General features: G+C 47.8%; 1 protein-coding gene across 4 annotated transcripts in view; it reads right to left on the minus strand.

Annotated features, from left to right (window-relative positions):
* Positions 1-9,968: 9,968 nt before the first annotated feature.
* Nlgn3 (neuroligin 3) overlaps positions 9,969-25,440 on the minus strand; it is a 23,153-nt gene continuing 7,681 nt past the window's right edge. For 3 of the 4 annotated variants that reach the window (XM_028770012.1, XM_028770010.1, XM_028770009.1), the window contains 5 exons: positions 24,510-24,569; positions 22,706-22,855; positions 15,943-16,128; positions 12,597-13,386; positions 9,969-11,913 (listed from right to left, as the gene is read on the minus strand). In XM_028770012.1, the coding sequence (XP_028625845.1) occupies positions 11,070-11,913; positions 12,597-13,386; positions 15,943-16,128; positions 22,706-22,855; positions 24,510-24,569 (2,030 nt within the window). In that variant the 3' untranslated portion in view covers positions 9,969-11,069. The remainder of the gene's footprint in view (positions 11,914-12,596; positions 13,387-15,942; positions 16,129-22,705; positions 22,856-24,509; positions 24,570-25,440) is intronic. The other variant, XM_028770011.1, reaches the window with a different exon arrangement.

Below are 25,440 nucleotides of genomic sequence, written 5' to 3' on the forward strand. Positions count from 1 at the left end.
TTGTGGGATCAAACAGCCATTTCACAGAGGCCACCAAAGACCACCAGAAAACACAGGCATTTACATTACAATTCATAACAGTAGCAAAATTACAGTTATGAAGTAGCAACAAAAATAAGTTTTATGGTTGAGAATACAGCATGAGGAACTGCATTAAAGACTTGAAGCCTTAGGAAGGTTGAAAATTGCCTTCCTTAGTTTAGAGTTTAAACCGAGCTGTTCCAGGATTTATAAGCAAACTGAAGAGCCTGGTACATCTAAGCTTGAAGAATACCTAGGATTGGAGACTGGCAGAGAGAGTACCGTCTTCCTAACTTAGTCTGGTCATGCTCAAGTCAGCCATTGCAGTTCAAGCTATTACTTCCATATCCTCTGTATGACCACACTGTGAGGAATCATCACAACAGTCAGTGGTTTCTTTTTTTTTTAATTTGAGACATTTAATTTTCTTTGTTATCCAAGCTGGTCTTGTATTTGTGATCCTCCTGCCTCAGCCTCTTGGGTATCTGGGACTGCCATTGGGCCCTAACTTCTCTATGTTTAGTTTCTTGACTCATTGTGAGTCCATTCCAAAGTAGAATTCGAGAGAAAGCGGGGCTGTCATCTCTCTGCTCGATTTTTCTGAAACAGCTGCTTCTCTCTCAGCCTTTTAGTGGGGCTACAGGAATCCTAAGTATAACTCTAGGCCATTTAGGAGGAAACATCACTTAAGCCTGGGTTCATGGAAAACCAGACTCTTTTGCTCACTGTAAAGGCTAAGGGCAATTTCCCCGGTCTGGCTTAGAGATTTACAGACACTCAAGTCATCATAGGAGAGAGTGCATAAGTGGAGAGCTTGAAAGAGGGTGTGGCAACCCCAATCCTGTAGTGCTTCAGAAAAAGATACATTCCCAGGGGCACTCTGGAGAAATGGAAACCTGACAACACTGACAAGAGCATCTTCGGTACCCAAAGCAGCACTTGCCCTCTCTCTTTCTTTTGCTTTCCACACACCCCAAACAGCATCTGCCTTAGCGACCCACTAGGGAACAAAGCTAGTGTCTGAGTGCTGGAAAAGCAGGAAAGGGGCCTGCTTTGTCCTATCTTGGACACCAGGTGGCAGTAAATCACAACAGTAGTTCTGAAAACCCCATTTGGAAAATGGACCTTGAGAGCCCTTGAACTATTTTCCTCCTCCTTGCTCCCTACGTGGAACTGGAGAATAAGAAGCCTTTTCAGGTGTGATGGATAATCGTCCTTCAGGGAGCCACTTCCAGCTGAAGCTTCTTAGACTGCTTCATACCAAGCACTGTCTTTTCTCTCAGCCACCTCAGTGTTCAACTGTTGGAACGCTGATCAGGCTGCCTGAAATATAGTCATATGCTCTGCTCTTCCCAGAAAGGTGTTTCTTAGCTGCAGATAAAGAAGGCTTGGAGAACTAGGCAGCATACTTGGGCTGGTCCGAGGCCCCTGACACATATACAGCTGAGAACTGCCTGGTCTGGCCTCAGTGAGAGAGGATGTGACTAATCCTTGAGAGACTTGAGGCCCCAGGGAGTGAGGAGGCCTGGAGGGATGGGGGGAAGGAACACATCCTCTTGGAGATAGAGAGGAGGACTAATGAGATGAGGAACTGTGGGAGGGCAGACCGGGGTAACAACTGGAGTGCAAAAACTAAAAAAAAATAAATAAATAAAAATAAATTTATAAAAGAAAGTTATTTCTCATTCAAAATAAAACCAGATTTATTTTTAAGCAAAAAAAGGAGGGGTTGGAGAGATGGAGACTCAACAGTTAAGAGCATTGACTGCTCTTCCAGAAGGCCTGGGTTCAACTCCCAGCAACCACGTGGTCTGTGACTCCAGCTCCACCACACAGGAAAGTGATGTATATACATGGGGATACAAATAAAATAATAATTAAAAAATATTTTTAGCGGGGCAGTGGTGGCACACACCTTTAATCCCAGCACTTGGGAGGCAGAGGCAGGCGGATTTCTGAGTTCGAGGCCAGCCTGGTCTACAGAGTGAGTTCCAGGACAGCCCAGGCTACACAGAGAAACCCTGTCTCGAAAAACTAAATAAATAAATAATAAAAATAAAAAATATTTTTAAAAAAGAACAAAGGTAATCTTTTAGGCATGTTTATAGAGACCTCCACCCCCTAGGAGAGTGGTTTTTTTTTCTTCAAGGAAATCAGTCGGAGAAACTCAAACATGAGAACTAGATGGTTCTGCTCAAATTCTGCCTCCCCATCTTGTGATCCTGGGCATGCTGAGAGTGACACTGTGTAAAAACACTGGGACGTGACTGACCCACTCCACTGCCCCTTCCCACAGAAGTCACACAGAACTGCTCCCAGCACTTCCGTCACATTTCAGAGGCTCTGACTCCTATATTCCTCTGCCTGGAACCATTTTTTTTTCTGTCCCTGAATCTGATGGACTCTCCACACATGGGCTTTTTTTTTGGTGTGTGTGTGTGTGTGTGTGTGTGTGTGTGTGTGTGTGTGTAGGGAGTGTTTATTTTTGGTTTGATTTTTTGTTTGTTTTTGTTTGTTTTGAGACCTGTAGTCCAGACTGGGCTTGAACTCAGGATTCTCCAGTCTTTACCTCCCGAGCTCTGGGATTACAGGTATTCGTCACACAGCCAGGTAGACCCTCCCTGTTCTTAGTGACTGTAACACAAATGCCCTGTGTCTTGTTCTTGTATTTTATCTTACAATTTGTGACTAAATCTGCTCTACAAAATTATGAGCTCCGTAGAAAAGGGCAAGGACCAGGTCTGGGTTTTTTGTTTTGTTTTGTTTTTTTTCCAAGAAAAGAGTTGGGGCCGGGTATCATCAGAATCAGCAGAACACTGTGTTATATTTGCATAGTGCTTACACTTTACGAAAACACATCCACATACATTCTCATTTAGGTCTCATGACAGCCCTGTGAGGTAGGTGTTATCTTCTCTAGTTTAGAGATGAGCAAACAGGTTAAGCAACTTGCCCAGGCTTAGACAGCTGGGAGGAGGCAGAGGTGGATCTGAATGCAGGTTTTTCTAATTCCCTTTCCAGTGCTTCCAACTGTCTGTGCCGCTTTCTTGCCTGGAAACTCCTTCCTAGAGTCTGAAATCATGAGGACTCATCCAGAGAGCCCCCATGTCCAAAGAGTGTTTCAGTGAAATCCTATTTTGATTAAAAATGATCAATGTACATATGAAGGGGACGATACGGGGTAAGGCAGGCAAGAATGTGCATTCATAACTGCTGACTAACACATTTTTTGTCAGCCGGACAGTAGTCAGTGGATCATCAAATTATCTAATTTGGGGGGCTGGGACAGGATTTTTGGTTTTTTGTTTTTGTTTTTTTCGAGACAGGGTTTCTCTGTGTAGCCCTGGCTGTCCTGGAACTCACTCTGTAGACCAGGCTGGCCTCGAACTCAGAAATCTGCCTGCCTCTGCCTCCCAAGTGCTAGGATTAAAGGCATGCACCACCACCGCCAGGCTGCGGCAGCATTTTTAAACCCATCTTGACCTTGAACTCAAGACTTTCCTGCCTCAGCCTCCCAAGTACTAGGTTTAGAAGCATGAGTCACCGTGTGGTTCTACTGATAATTTTTTTTAATTAACATTTATTTATTTTTATTTTGTGTGCATGACTGCTTGCTTGCATGTAGGTCTGTGTGCTTCTGTTATGGCATCAGATCCTCTGGAACTAGAGTTACAGATGAGAGTGAACTGTCACGTGGGTGCTGGGTACTGGACCTGGGTCTTCAGGAGAAGCTGGTGCTCTTAATTGCTGACCCATGTCTCCAGTCACCACCCCCTTTTTAAAGATTTATTTTATTTTTATTTATGTGTAAGAGTCTGTGTATATGTTTGTGAGCCAGCTGATGTGGGTGCTAAGAACTGAACTTGGGTTTTCTGTAAGAGCAGTTCTCACTCTCGGTCATCTGAGTCACCTTTCCACCTCTGCCCAGTAACGTAATTAATGGCTTGGATGAGGTATTGATGGCATGCTGTTCAAATTTTAAATGATAAGGGATGTACCTCAGAGGTAGGGCCCTTGCTTGGCATTTGTGGCTCAATCACCAGCAACACACACATGCACACACACACACACAATGCCATGTTGTCAGAAAGCTCCCAAAAGGCTGCTATGAAATGAAATGTAAATTGTCAGAACCCAGTTCATCAAATGCAGATGCTTCAACCCTTGGTAGCAGAGACATGACTTCCCATCTATCTTCGTGCATGTTTTCAAGTGTTGGAGGTGACTGCGTGCTCATCAGTTTGGGGCATTAGCTCCCCAAATGCTAATCAGTTCAACTCTACAAGGGGTGAGGGTGAGGAGGGAGCTCTGCCTTCTGCTGTGCATAGTAAGCCACCGTGGGGGACTGTTCTGAGCTTGGAGCTAGACATTACAAAGACATTAGCAACGTGGAGCAAAGTACAGAAAAGAGAACGCAGGCATGGGAGAGGACAGGGACAGCACTGTATACCAGCTGTGTATCCTGGAGAAGGGAAGGACAGAGTGACAGTGTACTGGTTCAGGGGTCAGTTTGCAGAAGGAGTCACCTTGTTTTGCTGTAGAAGCAGGCGTTGCTAAGAGAAGAAGGTGGGTAATATGGGAAACAGACTTGGACTCCACTAAAGGACTTCAGAGTCATTTATAGAGAAGATCCAGTCCTGGCCTTGAGAGACTGGAAGTCCTTAAGCAGGGGCAAGAGACATTGCCTAGACTAGTGAGGCCATATCCCTGAAAGCATAATTTCGAATTTCAAATAAAGAGAACAGAGATAAAAACTAGCTGTAGCCCTCAGAGCAGGCACCTCTTAGCCAGTTATCTCTGCCTCCAATCTCCCTGTCTCTGGCCTACTCTTCTCCTCTGCTCCAGAAATATCTTCCTGAATACTTTATCGTGACACTTTCCAGATCAAGTATCACAAGATCTCAGAGAGCCCAGGGGTTATCTGGTCAGCCCTTTAATCAGGCGGTTCACTACCCACCCGTACATCAGTACCGTGGAGTGCTTGTCCAGTCATGGCCTGGCTATCTCTGCTGAGAGAGAACTGCTGCCCTTTGGGCAAGTCTGCTGTAATTGCAGGGTGCTACTAATACATCAAAGTGCTCATGTTGGGATCTTAGGGCATTTGGGGTTTTTTTCCTCCCCTTTTGAAACTATTGGTAATAAATTTCAAAAGACTCTAAGAGGCTGCAATCAGAAGCTGAAACTTTTATTACAATTTTCCTTTATAAAGAAAAGGGAAGAGCAGGGCAGTGGATGGAGCTCGGTGGGAATGGAGCTCACCTAACACGCGCATAAGGCTTTCTGGTCCATTCCCAGCACTGCAGCTGGACATGGGGGTGCACATCTGTGGTCTCAGTACTCAGGAGATGGGAGCAGGAGGGTCAGTAGTTGGAGTCATATTCTGCTATACAGTGAATTTGAGGCCAGCCTGGGCTCCATGAGACCCTGTCTAAAAAAAAAAGCAAAGAAAATGCAACTCACAAGAACAATAAACAAGTAAATAAATGTTTTTTCAGAAAGGCAAAAAAGAGCAGCATTTTAATGCCAAATCCAAATCTGTTTTCTTACAACTTCCACCCATCAGATCTTGGAACATTTGGAGTCAGTCATACATAACAAACCAACAGCTTCAAGCCAGCACTCAGGAAGCAGAGGCAGGTAGGCTGCTATGAGTTCGAGGCCAGCCTGGTCAACATAGCAAATTCCAGGCTGGCTGGGGCTACATAGTAAGACCTTGTCTAAAACACAGCAAAAACAAATACACAAAGCCTACAGTTTTTCTCCTTAGGCATCCCATAGTGATTCACCCACATTGGGCACATTTCTCCAAGCACACTCAGTTCTCTCCCTGTTCCCACCGCTCTCCTCTGAGCATCCTTTGTTGTCATCTCTGCTGCAGTCTAGAATTTCTAACTGAACAGAGGATACTAGGTGTGGTCCAATGAGTGCAAGATAGCACATGTACGGTGTTTCTCTCCTTTATTTCAAGAGATATACTCTTATGAACAATACCTCACACCTTACACTTGGCTGTTAGATTTTGGACTCCAAAAAAGGGACTTTACAAGCTTTGGGTTAGTTGGTAAATCTGTCGAGTGACTAAAGCAGAATCTTTTTGCATTTGAGTCCCCTACATCTATGTTTCCTCATTTTGAAATTTTCTGTCTTATCCCATGAATGCTTTGTCTAATTCCAGGCAACTGTGGCCATGGCCTTCTCTTCATGGACTTTCCCAGTCTCTCCGTCAAAGAGGGTGAGGTGAACAGGGGAATGACTAGATTTTTCTGACTGTACAGGGACAAAGAATCTTTATTTTGTTTTACGGGTGATCCCTAAGGAGCCTTGTATTTATTTGTGACCCGCTCCCCCACCAATGGTTCCATATTTATTGATCTGTAACTGTGAGATTCATCTTTCTCATCCCAACAGTAGTCCTGAGGCTGAAGAACACATCCATTCCAATTTTGGGGGGGGGGTTTAAAAACCACCACCAGGTGTTCTGCAGATATGCCATGGGAGCTGTTATTGAGCAGACCATGACATAGAGCAGTTCTGAGCAGCCAGAGGTTCCTTAAGGCTAGACTGCTTTCCTTAGAACATGGCTCCTGATAGCATGTGCCGGGATGAGCATCTTTATCCCTGATACCTATATAAGCTAGCACAGGGGCAGCCCTATAGTCATGGTTACCATTCTTACATGGGGATTTTAAACAACACACGCGCGCGCATGCGGGTGCGCGCGCACGACAAATACAGATCCTAAGATAGCTATGTCTAGCGCCCTATTCCTATAGCCTATAAACACAAATGATTTGTGTAACATGAGCTCAGGGCCCCTGCTCAGCAGTAAGGCCCACCCAATCCATGAAACCACATGGGTATAGGATACTGTCAATCATTTTGAAATCCTGTCTGTCTTGCCCGTCTAGGCTTTTAAAAAGTATGAGGACCAACTGAAGCTTCTCACTGATAGGTCCCTGCTTTGCTAAGGCATCTTGAATGTGTGAGAAGAAATAGCGTGTCTAAATCACCCCCATGAGACAGTCTCCTAATTTAGAGTCTCTTTATTATGAGAGGCCTCATTGGAAATATCTTAAACGTTGCAACTAAAGGTTAAACACAAAAATACAGACAAAATGGACCTAAGCACTGGCATCATCCAGGCCCTCAGAGGGCGAAGGACATAGTACAGTCATTTCATTTGGCAGCTACTGTTGAGAGTTTTCAGGGTAGCCAGAGCACCTCCTGACCACACCTATGTCACTCCTTGACATTCTCCTAGTCTTGTTTCCACTTTGTCATCCTCAGAAGGATTGCAGCACACAGGCCATGAAAGAACACAGCTTGGTCTTTATTCAGGAGTCACATTTTGAAGATGGTCATAGCACACTTGTTACATAGTAGATATTTGGCAACCATTGGTCGTTCCTAATCAGCTTCTTTCTTTCTATATTTAAAAAGAAAAGCAACCTAGGACCAGGCATGATGGTACACACCTTTAATCCCAGCACTCAGGCAGATCTCTATATGTTCAAGACCAGCTTGGTCTACGTAGCAAGTTCAGGACAGCCAGGACTACATAGAGAGACCCTGTCTCAAACAAAACAAAATAAAACAAAACAAAGCAAAACAAACATAAAAAGCAACCTGGGGGCTGGAACGATAGCTCAGTGCTTAAGAGCATGTATTACTCCTGCAGAGGACTTCAGTGCAGTTCCTAGCATCCATGACTCATAGTTGATAGCTGCCTGTAACTACCGCTCCAGGGGATCTGATGTACACAGACATATACATAAAAAGAAAATCTGGGCTGGAGAGCTGATTTAATAGTTAAGAGCACTTGTTACTCTTGCAGAGAACCTGGGTTCGGTTTTCAGCACCCACATGGTAGCTTACAACTATCCATAACTCCAGTTCCAGGGGATCCAGCTCCTTTTTCTGACCTCCATGGGCATCAGACACACTCATGGTATACACATACATATATACAGGCAACACTCATACACATAAAATAAAATAAATAAATCTAAAAAAATAAAAACAAAATCTTTTTTAAAAAAGAAAACATTTTGCTGGACATAGCAGTGCACACCTTTAATTCCAGAACTCCAGAAACAGAGGCAGGTGGATATCTGTGAGTTCCAGGCTGGCTTGGTCTACACAGCAAGTTTCAGGCTAGCCTGGGGTACCTAGTGAGACTCTGTCTCAAAAAAAAAAAAAAAAGACAAACAAATCAAAAGCAAACCAACCAACCAATACAACCCAACAGCAGAGCCTTTGACCTAGAGATGTTGCTTTTATCCAGACCCTCCCTGCTTGCTCACCAAAGCTAGAGCTGCTGATGCTTTGGGGATGCCTAACCAGTGTGGGACCAGAGCAAGTCCATGAGGATAATGACAGAATCATAAACTACTGGATCGAATTCTAGATCTCTTTTTTTTTACTTTTTTTTATGATAGGGTCTTGAGGCTAGAATGATGGCTTAGGGTGTTAGCATCTTCTGCTCTTCTAGAGAACCTGAGGTAGGTTTCTAGCACCCATGTCTGGCAGCTTGCAAACACCTGTAACTCCAGCTCGGGGGCATTGGATACCCTCTTCTGGCCTCCAGGGCACCTGGATACATATAGTAAATGTGCACACGCACACTCGAGTACACACACACACACACACACACACACAGAGAGAGAGAGAGAGAAAGAGAGAGAGAGAGAGAGAGAGAGAGAGAGAGAGAGAGAGAGATCCTCAGGCAGTACAGGCTTGCCTCAAGCTCACTATGTAGCCAAGGATAATTTTGAACTCCTGGTCCTCTCCTTCCTGTTCCTCCATCCAGGTGTAAGTGGGTTGGACTATATGCCACTGGGATGACTTCTCGTTTAACAGTCACTCTGTGATTACTTCCCAGGTCCTCCCTGACGCTTTTGTTACTATATGCTAGTATCTTTGTTTCAGAAATTATAAAGGAAAATAAGAAGCAAGGGGAGAGGACCCAAAGCTATTCTCCAATCATGAAATCACTCAACATGCGCTCCCTCTCCCGGTCCCTCTGGTAACTGTTCCTGTGTTGGTTCAGCCATTGCCTGCTCTGGTTTCAGGCAACACATTCATGTATGAGTTCTGGGTTTGATCTTTGTATACAGTACCTTGCACTGGTCCCCTTCGCACATCATCCTGCCTTGTGATGGCTCATCTCCTTCATTTTGTCAGGATCACTTTGAAGAATTCTATTCCTGGCTTCAGAGTAGCAGCAATCCTGCCCAACTGTCACACTTGATGAGCAGATTTCAACTGCAGCCCTTCAAGTCATGGAGGACAATAGGAAACCCCACAATGCTAACCCTATGGGGCCCCTACCTTGAATCCATCCCCCAGAGTTGTTAGGGAGCCACTAGTGACAATCCCCCAAAGAAATTGATCTCCAATGACTTATGCTATTCCAATTCACAAAAAAAAAAAAAAAAAAAGAAACCTACATCCCTTGAGGGAAGAATGGCCCTCCTGTAAGTCAATGGAGACAGAGCAGGTCACAAGCTGATGCCACATATACTGCATATCCACAGGAGAAAGCATTTCAGCAGGTCAGAGGTCAAGCCTCCTCCTAGCCACCAGTCCAAGATGAGGGCAAGGTGATGACCACGAAAGTGGTGGCACTGGAGGAGGTGGTGGCAGCAGTGGTGGTAGCTTGGTGGCAGAGGAAGGAAGGATGATTTTTGCTGTTTCATTAGGAGGCCCGAGGTGATGAGAGGTTTCTGCTGCAGGAACTCAAAGCGTCGGGAGGCAGGAGGATGGTAGAGCAACATGATTAGGATCGGGGAGGCTTTGTGCAGGGGGCCCAGGACAAGTAGAGCAGAGCCCAGACTTGTAGGTGCCACAAGGCAGGAGGCTACAGGCTGTTGGAGTGTTGAGCTTCCAGCCTGAGCAGGCCCCTGGCTCCAGGGGCTGTTGGGGCAGGCCTGTGCAAGGGAGGCAGGTTGGGAGTGCTAACTGGATTTTTTATTTTTATATCAAGACACTGTGTTTAAAATTTTTACAAAGGACAAACTCCATGGGTTTCCGTTAGTGTTTTAAGAACTTTTCTTTAAAAAAAAAAAAAAGCCAACAACAACCAAAAAAAAAAAAACAAAAAAAAAAACACTGCTGTTTTGAAAGATAAATGACAGACACAAAGAGACTGTAAAGAAAATGGGGCAAACTTCTGATATCATGTCCCCAAGGGCAGAGGCAGAACCCAGATTATATACCCAGGGGCCCAATAAAGGTCAGGGCCTCCACAGTACTTCATTTACCAAACCTAGGCTCCCCCAGTCAGGCCGATGCTGCCGGCCTTTGTAGAAGCTGCCGGCCTTTGTAGAAGCAGCCACCCTGTCGGCTCTGCAGTCCTCTATGGGAGGCCCAGAGCCAGTTGGTGCTCTGTCCTTGGTGGCCCTCCAGCCCCATCCATTGCTAGCCTCTTCCTCCTCTCACCCCATAGTCTGTTGTGCCCATCTGTCACTGTCTTGGAGGGTCCTTCTCCTTGGTCTGTTTGTATGAACATTGGGAGTCCCAGAACCAGAGAGTCCTGATCTTGGAGCCCTCCCTTCCAGAGCTGCTTAGCACTCAACGGGCTGGAAAAACATTGGTTCCAATTTTTTTAAAAAATCAACAAAAACAAGACCCAGAGAAAAGACCAAGTCTGGGGGAGGAAGAGCTATCCTGCTCTTTAAAGCTCCCGAGTCTGCAGTTGGTAGAGGTGCAGTTCCGAGAAGGTGAGCACCAAGGGGGTGTCCGGCTGTGGCTTCCAGGGCCCCAGGAGTGTCTGTGGTCAGGCTCAAGGAGCTGGTTCCAGTTGCTATTCCATGGGCCCTTGGAACCAAGGACTCATATGCGTCCCCATTTGAAGGACCTAATCAGGTTCTCGTCTGGATTTGTGTTTTGTACATGCGGGTGCATGTCCACATCTGTCTGTGTTTGTGCAGATGGGTCTGCTGTAGGGTGTGGGTGCGTGCGTGTACATAGATGTGTATGTGTGTGCATGTGTGTTTGTGGGTCTGGGAGGGGGGGAGCTGGGAGATGGGTTGTGCTCTGGGATAGAGCTATACACGGGTAGTGGAGTGTGAGTGGGGCAGCCCGGTACTATTGAACCCTGCGGCAAAGGTGTTATAGGGGTGCAAGGTCTGCAACCCAACCAGGGAATTAGGAATCATAGTGATAGTGTTGGGAGTCATGAGTGGGATGTCGTCGGGAGAGCGCCGCAGGGTCAGGGTATAGTCGGGCAATGCTGTGAGGCGCAATGTGTCGTGGGGGGGGCCAGCCTCACACTCATGGTGAGTGGGACCCAACTGTAATGCTGCCAGCTCCTCCTCTGGAGCAGTTCCCAATTCAGGGGCACCAGTTCCCCTTTGGGGGCTAGGCTGCCTCAGGGGCTCCTGGCGCCGTTTGTCCTTACGGTAATAGAGGGCAGCAAAGGCCAACACATTGAGAAACAGGAGGGAGGCCCCCACAGCGATGGTAACACTTAATTCAGTGGAGTAGTCTCGGGGGTTCTCAACCAGGAGTGGCCCTGCATCCTGGTCCCCATTCCAGGACCCAGGAGCATTCTCATTGCTGTAGGCAGGCGAGATGGCTGGCCGCTTGGTGCTCCAGGTCTTGCCGTTGGGCCTACGGGTGATGTGGGAGCTATGGGTGGTGTCCGGGGGCGGCACTTTGGTGGTCGTGGATGTATAGTGGAACATGTCATGCAGGTTGTACAGGTGGGGCACCAGGTGTTTCCAAAAGGCTACCTTTGTGGCACGGTAATGATCCCGAACCCTTGGTTTCAGCCCGATGTGAAGGTAGAGCTGGTCCCGGGGATTGTATTTGGACCAGGCCACTTCCTCAAAGCGGTTGGCCTTGGTGTGAATGAACTTGGTATCCTGGGGTACCGGCTTGTTGGGATCCCTGAAATACCACATTGAAATCTGGGGTCACCATGCTACCTAGAGTAAGAAAAGGCCCAGCCTCCTCACTCCCACCAGTCTAAAATCTCCCATGACTTCCATGTTTTTCAGGGTCCTGTCACCTCCCCCACCCCTTTCTTCCCCAGTGCTGAACTCCTAGTTCCTGTGGCAGGCAGCATGAAAACATCTCATTCTTCCCTGAGCTCACCCGCTGCTGTCAGGCTACGCAGATGCTCTGTCTCCTCACATGCCATGAGGATCTATCAGTCCTTTGAGTTGCCTAGTTTTATCCAGAGCCCTTGGAAGCCTTTCCAATGCACATTCCTCCCCCTGCATACTACCTTTGACCAGCTAACTCACCCTGAATCTCACAATTCTGCCAGTAATACCTCCCTGCTCAGTCTTGATGCTAACAGAGTTCTGAACTCTTAACAGAATTAGTTTGGTGGCTCTGGTTACCATGGCCTCGGATGTGCTAAGCAAGAGTCCTACTGCCTCCTTCAATAAAAACAAAACACTGACGGAAGGGGGGGATAGCACAGAACCATGACAAGAAGAAGACTTACTGGGGTTAAGCAAGCTTTAGGGAACCGCAGAGAGAGGGAGCTAATGGAAGAGCTTAGATAGAAGAACAAAGGGAAAGGCATGCTGGGGTCCCAGAGAAGACACCCGTTTTCTCCTTACCCGGTCTTGGCAAAGTTGGTCCAATAGGTCATGACAACAGCACTGAGCATAACATCATTCTTGGAGAAGTTGCAAGGGAAAAGGTCAGTGGGACCTACCATAGGGACACCAAAAACATAGGGCACTTCATCCCCGTGTGCTGCATCTGACCATGCAGGCTTCATGAGGCTCTGGCAGTGATGGTAGAAGGCGTAGAAGTAGGTAGGTGAGCCATAGCGGGCGTGCAGATCGGCTGTCACCACTGAAGGCTCCACCCACTGGTGGTCGGTGAAGAGTGCCACCAGTGTTTTACGGCGGGTCTCAGGGTTGTCTCGGTCTGCCCAGTCTGTATACATGAACTTGATAGTCTCTCGCAGGGTGTCCTTACCCTCAGGATAGCCGTACAGATTGTCCACAAAATTAGAGACAGAGTAGTCAAAGTCAGTGCCAGAGACACCATCCTCGGGGTCCACTACCCCTTCCACAAACTTGAGACCCTCACCCTGGTTGACGCCTAGCATGATATCATAGTTGAGGAACTCTCCCTGTTCCATAAGGATCTCAGGGTCATCAGGAATGACGTCACCATCAATCACAGGGCCAAAAGCCACGTGGTAGCGGGCCGGCTGAATGTCCTGTTCTACCAGCTCCTTGGCACTCTTTTGTCGAAGACAATCCACCATATCCACAGTGTCCAGGACGTTACAGCCCACTTTGTCTGCCAGCAAGCTGGTGTACTTCACTGGTTGGTAGTTCACAGCCCAGCTAGATAGAGCTGAACCACTTTGGATGATGGCTCTCTGGAAAAGCCCTATAGAATATAGGTGGCAGGGGGTCAGAGCTGTCATGTCACATATGGCCATAAAACATTTTAGCTTTTGTCACTGAGGATACCCTGTGCTGTGAATTAGCTGTGAAGGAAGAACTAGTCTTTTATCAGGAGATACCAGGACAGGATGGGGGGGTTGCTGAGCCCCTTATTTGATTGTTTCCCTGTCATCCCCCCTCCCCCGCCACACACACACTGATTCCCATTCCTGGTACAGGGGTTGGTAACTTGGGGGTTAAGGGAAATGCCAGGGAGAATTAACCCCTTGGGTCCCAGAAATGAGCCTCCTTATGCTCTCTCCTCTCTTTATCACTCCTTGTCTCTCCCTCTTGCTTCCTGCCCAGCTGGGCCCCGTTCTGTGCCAACGCACCACCAGGGAGCTGGCGCTTACACCACAAAGGGGTCTCTTTCATGAGAGATGAGAAATGCAGGGAGGAGAGAGCCCCACATTCTGGGAGTTTAGGGACGAATCCCAAGAGCAAAGGCCCTGGGGTCTGAGAGTCTCCTGGCATGTGCCCTGGCAGTATGGACTCTGCCCGGATCCTTTTGCAGAAGATATGGACATATCACATTCAGATTCCCAGAACTAGAGGGACCTCATATCCTTAATATCAAAAGAAGATTCTTTCACCTCTCTAAAGAAAGAACTCTTTCTCCCTGGCCCCAAGGGAGTATTTGGCTCTCAGGTACACAAGGCCAATGAGAAGATGTTTTGCATGAGCAGAGAGGGGGAAGAGAAGTACAGATTACTGCTTAAGGGAGAGCCATTTCCCAGATTATCTTCCGAGATGCATTTAGATACAGTTATTAGTGCTGGGGATGAAACTCAGAGCGTCCTGCAGGGTAGGTGAGTGCTTTGTCACTGAGCCACACCTCTACCCAGAGAGACCAAATCTTTTAAGAAGCCAGGTCTCTAGAGTTATAGTGTCCCTTATGATGCACAGCACAGTGCCATTCCAGGAAGGCCTTATCCCAGTAAAGAGTCCCAGTCAGAAGAGGTACCAGGCCTCTTTACAGACACAGGCATCCTTATAGCCAGTCACTTCACCCTCTAGGAAAAAAAAAGAGGATTCTTGTTTGTTCTACTGTCACCTAGAAACACTCTTTTCAGTGGTGCTAGAGATGAAACTCAGGCCTCTGTCCCTTCATTCATACATGCAGCCATCCATTCATTCATTCACTCACTCACCCCTATTCCTTCTTAATTAATGTGTGTGTGCATCCACGCCTGTGTATGTGCGTGTCTGTGTGTGTGCGCCTTCTTTTTTTGAGACAGAGGTAGCCCTAGCTGGTCTCAAACTTGTGGCAGTCCTCCTGCTTCAGCCTCCTCAGCACTGGGATCGCAGGTGTACGCCACCATACCCGGCTTCCCGTTTCCTCTCAATACAGAAGTGAGCTATACGTTAGTCTTCTGTCAGTGTGATTTCTAGAGAGGCTCAGGGGCAGAGCTTCTGGGGGCAGTGAAGATGGTTCCTCACTTTCAGACACAAGCCTTCTTCAAAAGATGGCAAGGCTTCTTGTGAGAGCACTCCCTCACAGGGCCAATCTCAATGATAAAGATGTATTCTTGCTCACATCCTTCCTCACTTTAGAGAAGGGCACTTATTTCAAGGACATTTTTTTTTCTCCATAAGAAGCTCAGCTTTGCCTCTCAGAAATACACTGTTCTCTATAGGCTAGCTGGAGAGAGAATACTTCCTTGCCTAGCAAAATAGGACCTATAAAAGCCCTTCAGAAACTGACTGGCGGAGAAACCCACACCAAAACAAGGTTAAAATGAGTGTCCTTTCAGCAAGGTGGATATCCCTGGGAGGAGTCTGTAGTCCAACAACAGTCTGCCTCCCTCTGAGCAGCCTCTCTCTCAATCTAGAGTCTTACTTTGGACTCACTTCTCACTCTGGAGCAATTCTCCTTTTGTACAGACATGTCCCCCGCCCCGTCCCCAGAAAGGGTGTTTCTTACACCTAGAAACCAATTTCCACCTACGATTTTGACTCTGAAGTAACATGTCCTTCCCATACTGAGAGATTTCCTCCCCTACAAGGAACTATTGTCCCTTCAGAGAGAAGCATTCTATTCCCACTCTCCCAAATAAGACTCCCATGTGAACCGAGGAACATTGTTCTCAGGGTGTGAATAGGGATTCTTTCACATGAGGAGAAGCACTTCTTCCTTGCAGAAACATTTCCTTTTCACCTCCCCCACAAGGGACATGGAACTGATGGGAGGGCTGATTTCCCTGGGCACGCCTGGGAGATGGAGCCAGGCGTTCTGGAGCTTGGGATACCCGAAGCTCACTGTGTACCATCACTAAGCTGTTCTATGTTGGAGGGTGGTGGTGGTGCGTGCCTTTGATCCCAGCACTGGGGAAACAGAGACAGAGGCAGAGGCAAGTAAGTCTCTGAGTTCAAGGCCAACCTGGTCTATAGAGGGAGTTTCAGGACAGCCAGGGTTACTGGCTGTTTGAAAAAAAACAAAAAACAAAAAAGAAAGAAAGGAAAAAAAGCTGTTCTCTGTTGATGCTCAAGAGCTACTTACCCTCAGAATGATGAGACAGCGTGAGGAGGCTGACACAGGATGCACCGATGCCAGAGCCAAAGACAGTAATTCTACGGGGATCTCCTCCAAAGAAGGCAATATTCTCACTCACCCAGCGAAGGGCCTGGATTTGATCAAGGAGCCCATAGTTGCCCTTGGCAGCTTGATCCCCAGTGCTCAGGAAACCTAGATCCAACAGAAAGCACGAAAATAATGAAGGCGGAGGGGAAGCAGGATTTGGGTTATGATGGCAGGAATGAATTTGGGGAGGCGTCACATGGCAGATAAGCGTGCAGCCATGTAGCGCTTCCCACCTCATGAATGCCAACATAAATGATTGTCTTTTTTTGGTAGGTCCAGCATCACCAATATAGGCAGGGAAAACCCCTGCTTCCCGCCCATGATCTACTTTGGAAAGAGGACCAGACGATTTGATGTGGCTGTTTCTTCTAGGCAGAAGCGGTAAACTGCAGAGCTTACAAATGGCCAGAAGCCAGCATTCTCTGCCCTGATACAGTATCTGGGGATATGATCCTAACATCAGTCAAGATACAATGGGGAGAAAGCAAGGACCCTGGAGCCAAACGGCCCTTGGTTAAATGCAGGATGAATATATCTTAGACATGTGGCCTTCAGCAAGTTATTTAAAATCTCTGGGCCATAGTTTCCTCTTCTGTAAAATGGGGATAAAAATACCTCGAAGGGTTGTAACAAGGATAAAATGAGCATAAGCCAAGCACGTGGCAGACCCACAGTTACATTTTCCCCTTCGTTCTCTCTGTGAAGTGAAGAGCCCAGAGGCAACGATCCCTAAGCTCGCCTTGCTCTTCCTGTACAAATCTGTCCATCTCCACTTCTTTCCAGGGCTTTGGTATGGCCCCCTTCTCATCACTCTCAGGACAGGGCCTTAGTTCCCTTCCTCCAACACCTAAGCAATTAAAAACTCTAGGGGATACAGCCCAGCAATCTGTGTTGTTAACAAGCTCTCCAGGTGATGCTGATGCCTGCTAAAGTTGAGAAGCCACTGGGTCAGATCATCTTTTTCATCTGATGGAGAAATGAGGAAGTCAGTGCACTGCGTTACCACAGAAACAGGTCTTAACGCCCACCCACTGGGATTTGCTGCTGAGGAGACTACATGTCACCATGGAGACTACCTTCCCACCCACCTGCTGGGATTTGCTGCCGTGGAGACTTGTTACCATGGAGACTACCTTCCCGCCCACCTGCTGGCTATCCCACAGAGATGTCCTACATCCCCCCTCCCACCCTGTGCTTCCATTTTAGATTGATCCTGCTGCCTCATTTCCTCTATCTCCTCTATATCTTCCTCGATCCCTGGGTTCCTTGGAAGGCTCTATCTATCTTCTCCTGCCCTAGGCTTCTTTAAGGGTCCTTTCCAGGTGTAATTGCTGTGCTCCTACACACTGGAAACCCAAACTTGGATCAGTATTTTTTGACGCCACAGTTAAAAAGCCTGTTTCCAGCACCTGGAATCAGCTTGGTTCAGGGCCATGTTGGAGGAGCCCATTGCTCCCAGAGAGCTGGCTGGCAGCCCTGGCTGTCTGCAGGCAGAAGCTTAATTCAAATAGAGCCAAGCAGACAGAAAACCACATCACTCTTTCTTGGGTCTTTCTGTATGTAGCTTCTGTAAAAGAATTCATCTTACCACCTCCAAGTGTTATTAATTTCCTTTGGTCAAATTAAGTAAGTAGTAAGTACGTAAGTATTCCTCCCAGAACTTTAGCACACGTCTTCCTTAACCCTGAGTTCCAGATGAGAGGAGGAGAGGGGATTAGAGTAAGCCTGAGTTACAAGGAGTGGAAGAACTCTAGTTCCTTCAGATGCAGGAGGAAGCAGTCTGTGGGTCCTATTCAGAAATGCAAGTGACTCCTATAAATCTTAAAACCTAACTGAGGGTAATGGCGAGGAGGAGGAGGAGGAGGAGGAGGAGGAGGAGGAGGAGGAGGAGGAGGAAGACCTATGTCATATAGAATCCAGGTCAGCTGCCTGAGCCTTGAGATCCTCTAGCAAATTTTGCCATGTGTCTTCCTTCTCCTCTCCTTTTCTTCTATCTTTTCCCCCTTTCTTTCACTTAGACAATAGCGGGTTTGGCTTCAATCTTTGTCAAGGCCTCATTCAGTGAGATATGTTAAAGTCGTCTGTCCTGATTGGACATGGTGGTGCACACTTCCATGGCACTCAGAAGGCAGAGGCAGGAGAATTTGGAGTTCAAGACCACACAGAATGAGTTCAAGACCAGCCTGGACAACACAGCAAGGCCCTGAGAGAAAGAAGGGGATAGGGAAAGGAAGGAGGGAAGGAGGGAGGGAGGGAGGAGAGAGAGAGAGAGAGAGAGAGAGAGAGAGAGCCTGCAATTGGATGTAGAGTAGATCTCTCCTCCAACAGGAGCAATCTCCCAATCTCCCAGATTGGGACAAAGCCTGAAAAGCCTGAGGAGAGGGTTTGACCATACCTCTGCTCCCTCAGACCTCATGAGCTTTCAGGAACGGAACAGTGAAGTATGTGGCTGGGGCCATGCATTGATCCTCGTTACACAAAGAGTCCTGCTTTAAATGCTCTAGCCGCCAGCAGGCTCAGAAGGTGGTGGGGGTGAGCATGACTGACTAGGAGTGCACAAAGTCTTGCAGCCTAGGAGAGAAGCCACTCATTGATCGTTTCATAGGCTCATGGCCATCCACAGAAACTATGTGAAAATGAAGACTCAAATACACAACTCCACAAGTTGTCACAATAAGTTTGAGTCAGCCTCCTTGAACCCAAGTTTCTATTGCAGTACATACAAGCTGCTTGTCAACAGAAGAGAGAGGAATCTGGCAGATTGTATCAAAACTAGGTATTTGTGTCACTCCAGGAGTGTCACTCACCATGTTTTCAGCTTGCCTGAAAGATACCTGAGCAATGATGTGGAATTAAGTGAATTCTGGAACCTGGAATAAAACTTGGCAAACTATTACTTTCTCAGTATATCCATTACCTGTAGGTCTAGCCACATCCAATATACGGCTAGACTGCTTTTGTTTTCTTGGACCCCAAATCAGTGGGAGTGTCTCAAATAATAGCTACACCCTCTGCTTTGGCAGGTCATGGGCGGGAGAAGATCTCTAGTGACATTCTCAAGACCCCAACAGAAGCTTACATAGACTGACTGCAGTCGGGGTCAGGAAGGGCTGCTGGGAAGAGAGGCAAGCGAATGTGTACAACTGGAGTCCAGAACTGGCTGCCTTTTAATATATATATATATATATATATATATATATATATATACATACATACTTTGGAAAACAAAACAGAGCTACACAGCAAACTTCCCGAGCATCAGGGACAAACACATGTTCTACATCCAGTGCCAAGAGACAAAAACATCTTGTATGTACCCAGAATGCAACCAGTGGCTTATTGATTATATTTGTGTTCTACAATAGGAACTAAGGGATATGGAAGAAGTGTTTGAGAACTTCTAACCAAATCCCAGTTTAGAACTCTTTCTGATTATGGAGTAATGTTAATTGCTTAATCTCAAAGATGCATTTTTTCTGATGACCCAAAGGAAAGGAGGTTGTAAAGTCAGTGCTCCTGGCCTGAGCTTTATTTTCATGGCTGAGCTTCAGGGGGAGCTCCGAAGTTCTGAGGTTTGTTTGTTGGTTTGTTTGGTTGGTTTGCTTTTTTAACTATTTGTGTGCTGAGTGTGGTGGTGTATGCCTATAATCCCATACTTGGATACAAAGACAGGAAAGTCTCAAGCTCAAGGCTGCCTGGGGTCCACAGTTAGACTTTGTCTTTAAAATCAAAAATTATGTGTGTGTCTGTATTGTTCTCACGAAGAATCCACAGCTATCATCAGAATCTCAGAAGAGTACAAGATGGCCTCAAAAGATTAACAATTTTCCACCCAGGTGATGGAGGCACATGCCTTTAATCTCAGCATTCAGGTGGCAGAGGCAGGCAGATCTCTGAGCCTACTGTATAGATTGAAATCCAGGACAGCCAGGGCTACACAGAGAAACCCGATGTCTCATAGAGAAGCTGAAGGGATGAGATGCTACCATTAAAACCAGGACAACACTACACAGAGTGCTCCCAACCAGCTGCCTTTTATACGGCCCGCCCCTCCTGCCTGAGACCATGGAGCCCTTGAATCACACTGAAAGCTAACTCTTCCTCTCTGTCTCATGTCCCAGTGGTACTCCTAATCTCTTCCTCTCATCTGTAATTTTATTCTTTTCTTTACTTTTGCCTCACTTGCTTGCTTCTCCATTCTTTCTCTTCTTCCATTCCTTACTGGTCTGATACTATTGGCTCATATCCTTAGTAGCCTCTGCACATTCAGGTATGGCTTATAAAACAGAGTAGTTATAATCTTTAAAAGCAGCTGAATGAGATATTTTCTTCTAGTAAGAGAAAAGAAACTAGCAAATTGCTTTGGGCCATCAATTACTGTGCCATCAATTATGTGGTCATCTTTGGTGCTTTTTCAGAACTGTGTGACCCTGGAGTGTGAGTTTACAGTCACCTCCATGGTACCATGACACTCAGATTCCCTTTCTAAACAGGACATAAGAGCTCTGCCATGGTGTCTGAGACAGTGCAGAAAGACAGGGAAGCAGGGAAGAACCATGGAATCTAAAGTCCATTAGATCATGAGGATTCCAGACAGGTGTCATGAATGTGCCACACTCAGGGTCTCAGGGAATCATTGAAGGACACACAGTCTAGAAAACAGTTTCTGAGAAAAAGTCTCACTATGTAGCCCTGGCTAGACTAGAACTTGCTTTGTTGACCAGGCTGACTTTAAACTCATAGACACCCACCTTTGCCTCTTAAGTGCTGGAATTAAAGGAATACACCACCACTCCTAGCCTCATTTCTCCAGATTGAACTCCAAATAGATGTATGTGTCCCATGTAGAATTAAGGCAAAGTTAAGAGGAGACTGCCATTCTGTGCATATAACCCTGCCCAGAAGCAAATGCAGCACAGGGGCCTGGACTGGAACTGGCAAAGCAACAAGCACCTGTCCAACAACCAGATAAACTGCTGATTCAACACCTGGGCCCATAGCCCCCCCCCTCCCCGAAATCCCGAGGACACAATTTCCCAGGGAAGAAGTTGGCTTCTTTATGCACACATTTACAAGGATGGAAAGCCTAGGTGAGCATCTAAAAGGGATCAAGGCCGTCTGCCCCCTTCTCTGGGGTATTTGTTTATCTTAAGATCTTGTCCACAGATTAGGTACTGGCAGTCATCAGAGAAGGTATAAGATAGAGGAACCACCCAAATCAGCCAACAGGATTTAGGCGGCAGAATATGTGGTAGGTAAGATCATGGTCATGCATTGGGGAGGCTTTGGGGAAAGCGTGTATGTGTGTGCATAGGTACACATAATGACTAAGGATGAAGTGATCCATGTGTGGAAGAAAAAGGAATGTGTACATGTGTATACATGAGGAAGGATGCATGTGTCGAGGGTAAATAGGGGTGTGTGTGTGTGTGTGTGTGTGTGTGTGTGTGCGCGTGCAGCTTGAGATATAGGGATCTGTGTGTATTTGAGAGGTAAGGAGGTGAGCACATGTGTATGTATTGAGTATGTATTGACAGAGTATATGTGGAAAGACTGTGTACATGTGCATGCCCATAAGCACATGGAGGGGGTCTATTCAGTGTGCAGATGTGAGGGGATATATGTGCAGTGAATGAAATGGTTACCATGTGAAAAAGAATCCTAGCTGGGTTTATGTAAAGTAGGAGAGAGGTAAATGTATGTATATGTGAAATACAACATGTGTGAAGTGAATGTACAGTGGGACATGTGGGAGGGTGTGTGTGTGCCTGTGTGCGTGTGTGCGTGTGTGTGTATGTGTGTAGGGGTGGTGGAAGGCATGTACACAGAAGAGTCTAGGTATTTGTGGAAGTTGTCGTTATAGGGGTAGCAGAAACTGACTCTGGGAGTGTATGGTATGTATAGTGTAGCTATGGGTAAAAGATGTGGAGCAGAGTATATAAAAACGTGAGTGTGTGTGTGTGTGTGTGTGTGTGTGTGTGTAAGGTGACAGAGGGCTGTGTGGATGTGGAGTATACAGTGTGTGGGTATGTGGCTATGTGTGGGAGTGAGGCTGTCTGTGTCTCGCTCTGTGAGGGCTGATGTAGGAGTGGACTAGAGCTGTGTGCATATGTGTCTTGGGGAGTGAGAAGTATTTGTATGTGTGGGAGTGGGTGGATGGATGTGATGTGTGAGTGTATAAGTGTCTGTGGACACATGGTGGATTAGAAGGAATATCTATAAATGCATAGGTATTTAGGGGCTGTGGGGCTGGGTGAACAGCGATAAAGAGAAGACACTGGAAAATTAACAGGATCTACAAAACTCAGCCAAGCAAAAGCCTGGTGACAGAAGTTTGACTTGAGACTTAAGAACTGTGAAGTTTAAGCTATATATGGTGGTGGCCCAGGCCTATAATCTCTCAGCCCTTGGGAAGTGGAAGCAGGAAAACCAGGAGTTCAAGTCCAACCTAAGCTACCCTATCTAACCCCTCCTTTAAAAAAGAAGTATACATTTTGAACTGAATTTCTACTGACATCTAAATATTCTGAAAAGGGGCCTGAGAATACAAGAAAGCCCTTGGTATTTGGATAAGAGTGAAGGAATAACATCCTGAATCTGGTCATTAACACTAGCTAGAGAACTAGGACTGCCTAAATCGACTTCCCTGGGATTCCTTCCTCCCCCTTTCAAAGAACCATACCTAGCACCCCGACCCGATAGTTGAGGGTGATGACGATGACGTTGCCATAACTTGCAAGAACGCTGCCGTCAATCATGTTGCCTGTTCCTTCCATGTAAGAGCCTCCGTGGATGTAGACCATGACAGGTTTAGCACCACTGTCTCTGATGTCTGTAAGAAGAAGGGGTGATACACAGGCTAGGTAGAATGCCCTTCTTCCCCTACCCCCGCCAGCCCTGGGGGAGGGGGGTGCGGGCAGCAAAGCTATTCCAGGTGCCAGGACACCACCACTACCCCTGACGGCAGGACTCATGGGGCTGCTAGGCCCGGAGTTTAAGTACTGGCCAGAGAGAGCTGAACTTGTAGAATATTTCTTAAGGATTTGGGTTTCAAGCACCTCCCAACTGAAGACGGCCATGTGGGCATAATTTATCTGGGCCTGGGTGATCAGGGCTAGCTTCTGGGGGTGGGGGGTGGAGAAGAAATAGAGAGGGCTTGGTAGCCCCTTAGCAGCATCAGGTGAGCTCCTGCCCTGTGTACCCAGGAGTCCTGGGACCTGACATGGCTTTAGAAAGCAGGAGCTGGGGAGCCCTGAAACCCCCAGGACTAGACCAGTTACATGGAAACGGCCATTGGCAGCAGCTGGATCCCCCACCCCCCTCCCCCAGTGCAGACAGAGACAAGAAGGATGGGGAGAAGGGGTGGCACAGGGAGAGAACAGGAAGGTGGGGGGGATGGGGGGTAGTGAATGATAGAGATGGGGTGGGGGAACCTTATAGACATGGTTTCTTAACTGCATGCCCACATCCCCCATTCTTCCTAGGCAAACTTAGCTGGAAACACTGGGGTGGAGCAGAACTTGGCATGAGAAGACCTGCCCAGCCAGAGTTAAGATGGAGGAGAAGTCTCCACCCAGGCCAGTGCCCAGTGCTCATGGGGCTGCTCCCAAGCCCAGCCAGTGGCGTGGGGCTGAAGCAGTCAAGAGAAGGCTCCAGGCCTGAACTTGACTTGCCTGTCACTTGTCAGTCTGTGAGCTGACCCATTCTCTGCCACACTGGCACAGCCCTGCCAGTCACCAATGGATCCCCTGAACTGCCTGGCCCCTCCAAGGTCTCCAAAGGGGCAGGCCCAGAGCATGAGGGGAGAAGGGAATGCTGTCTGCTGCCACATAAGCAATCTTGTTACCCCAAGGAGGAAGGATGCTCCCATCACCACCAGAGACTCTTAGACCATCTACTGATGGCTGTGCTGTCTGGGCCTGTGGCTTGTTAGGCCACAGTTTTTCTGGTTCTGTCCCCAACCTAGTACAACCTCTAGCCCTAGTGCATCTTTCTTTGGAGGAGAAAGTTGGGGAAGTGCTGTCTTTGAATATCACTGTTTTGCCCCTTGGTGTGCCCTAGCAGGGCCACTCTCCCAGGAGCCGGGCTCTCCTTCGTGATACCCGGGCATTCCCTCACCATCCAGTTTTCTTTGTGCCTATCCCCACCCTCCCTGGCCCTACTTGTTCTTCACCATTTCTGCTGCCACGCATGGGCAGGTGCCCATGAGTCATAGAAGATGGGAGGGGGTCAGGGGCCAGGGCCAGGAAGACACCCTCCCTATGGCTCTACTTGTGGTTGGTCCCCTGCTCCTGCCAGCCGTGTCCATTGCCCCAGAAGTCCCAGTGGCCAATGAGGCCAAAGACGGAGGAACAGCCCAACGGCCTTGTACAGGAACAGAAACACACCAACGGACGGACAGACAGACAGACGGGGCTTCTCCCCATTGAGAAGGGGAGGGGCTCTGTGCCATGCACCAGCCGCCGCGCCCTGCAGCCCCCAAATACCTTCATCTTCATCCCCGTCATTATCCGCTAAGTCCTCGCCCTGTTTCTTAGCGCCGGATCCTGGGGACCAGACACGGGGAGACACAACAGCACAGAACAGAGAACAAAACAGAGAGAGAATTCAAAAACAGCATGACTGCAGTGTGGCCCAGCAAGCCAGCTCTGGGCCTGGGCCCAGGACAGGCAGGAGGGATGGCAAGAACTGAGGGAATGGGTGGGCTGAGGCCCAGACCTTCATCAGGATGATGGTGTTGCAGGCCTCTGCTGTGCTGACCTCCCTGCCCCGCCTCCCTGTTCCCAACCAAGTTCATTCGCAGTTAGGAAGGAGGTAGCAGCAAGTGGCCTGGGGTACAGAGCCAAAAGCCCACTTGTGGAAACTTCATTCTGATGGAAGGGCTGCATGTCTAGACACAGGCAGGCTGAGCTGGAGAGCAGGGACAGGTACTGAAGGTAGGAGTGACACTGCCAGCATCTATGTGAACATCTATGTGACATACTGAGGGCAGAGGTGTTTACCAAGGACCCCAAGTCTGAGCTCCCAGGGCCCAGTGGGCAGATTTGAGCTGGGCCTCAGCTGACCCTGATTCCCACAGGAGAAGATGGGAGATGAAATTTTCCCTCTGGCTTTGTTCACTGGGGCCCTCTTCTCTTGTGAACAGCACATGGGGCTCCTGCCCACAGGAACCAGTTTTAAGAGCAGCAAGTGTTGCTCTAGGAGAGAGCCAGAGGGGGAGGGAGGGAGGGAGTGAGGGAGGGAGGGAGAGGGGGAGGGAGGGAGAGGGGGAAGGAGGGAGAGGGAGAGGGAGGGAGGGAGGGAGGGAGAGAGGGAGGGAGGGAAGGAGAAAGGAATAGAGAGTGGGGGAGAGGGAGAAAGAGAGGAGAGAGGAGAGGAGAGGAGAGGAGAGGAGAGGAGAGGAGAGGAGAGGAGAGG

The sequence above is a fragment of the Grammomys surdaster genome, unplaced genomic scaffold (genome assembly GCF_004785775.1).
Source record: "Grammomys surdaster isolate TR1022 unplaced genomic scaffold, NIH_TR_1.0 197, whole genome shotgun sequence".
NCBI classification, from domain to species: domain Eukaryota; kingdom Metazoa; phylum Chordata; class Mammalia; order Rodentia; family Muridae; genus Grammomys; species Grammomys surdaster.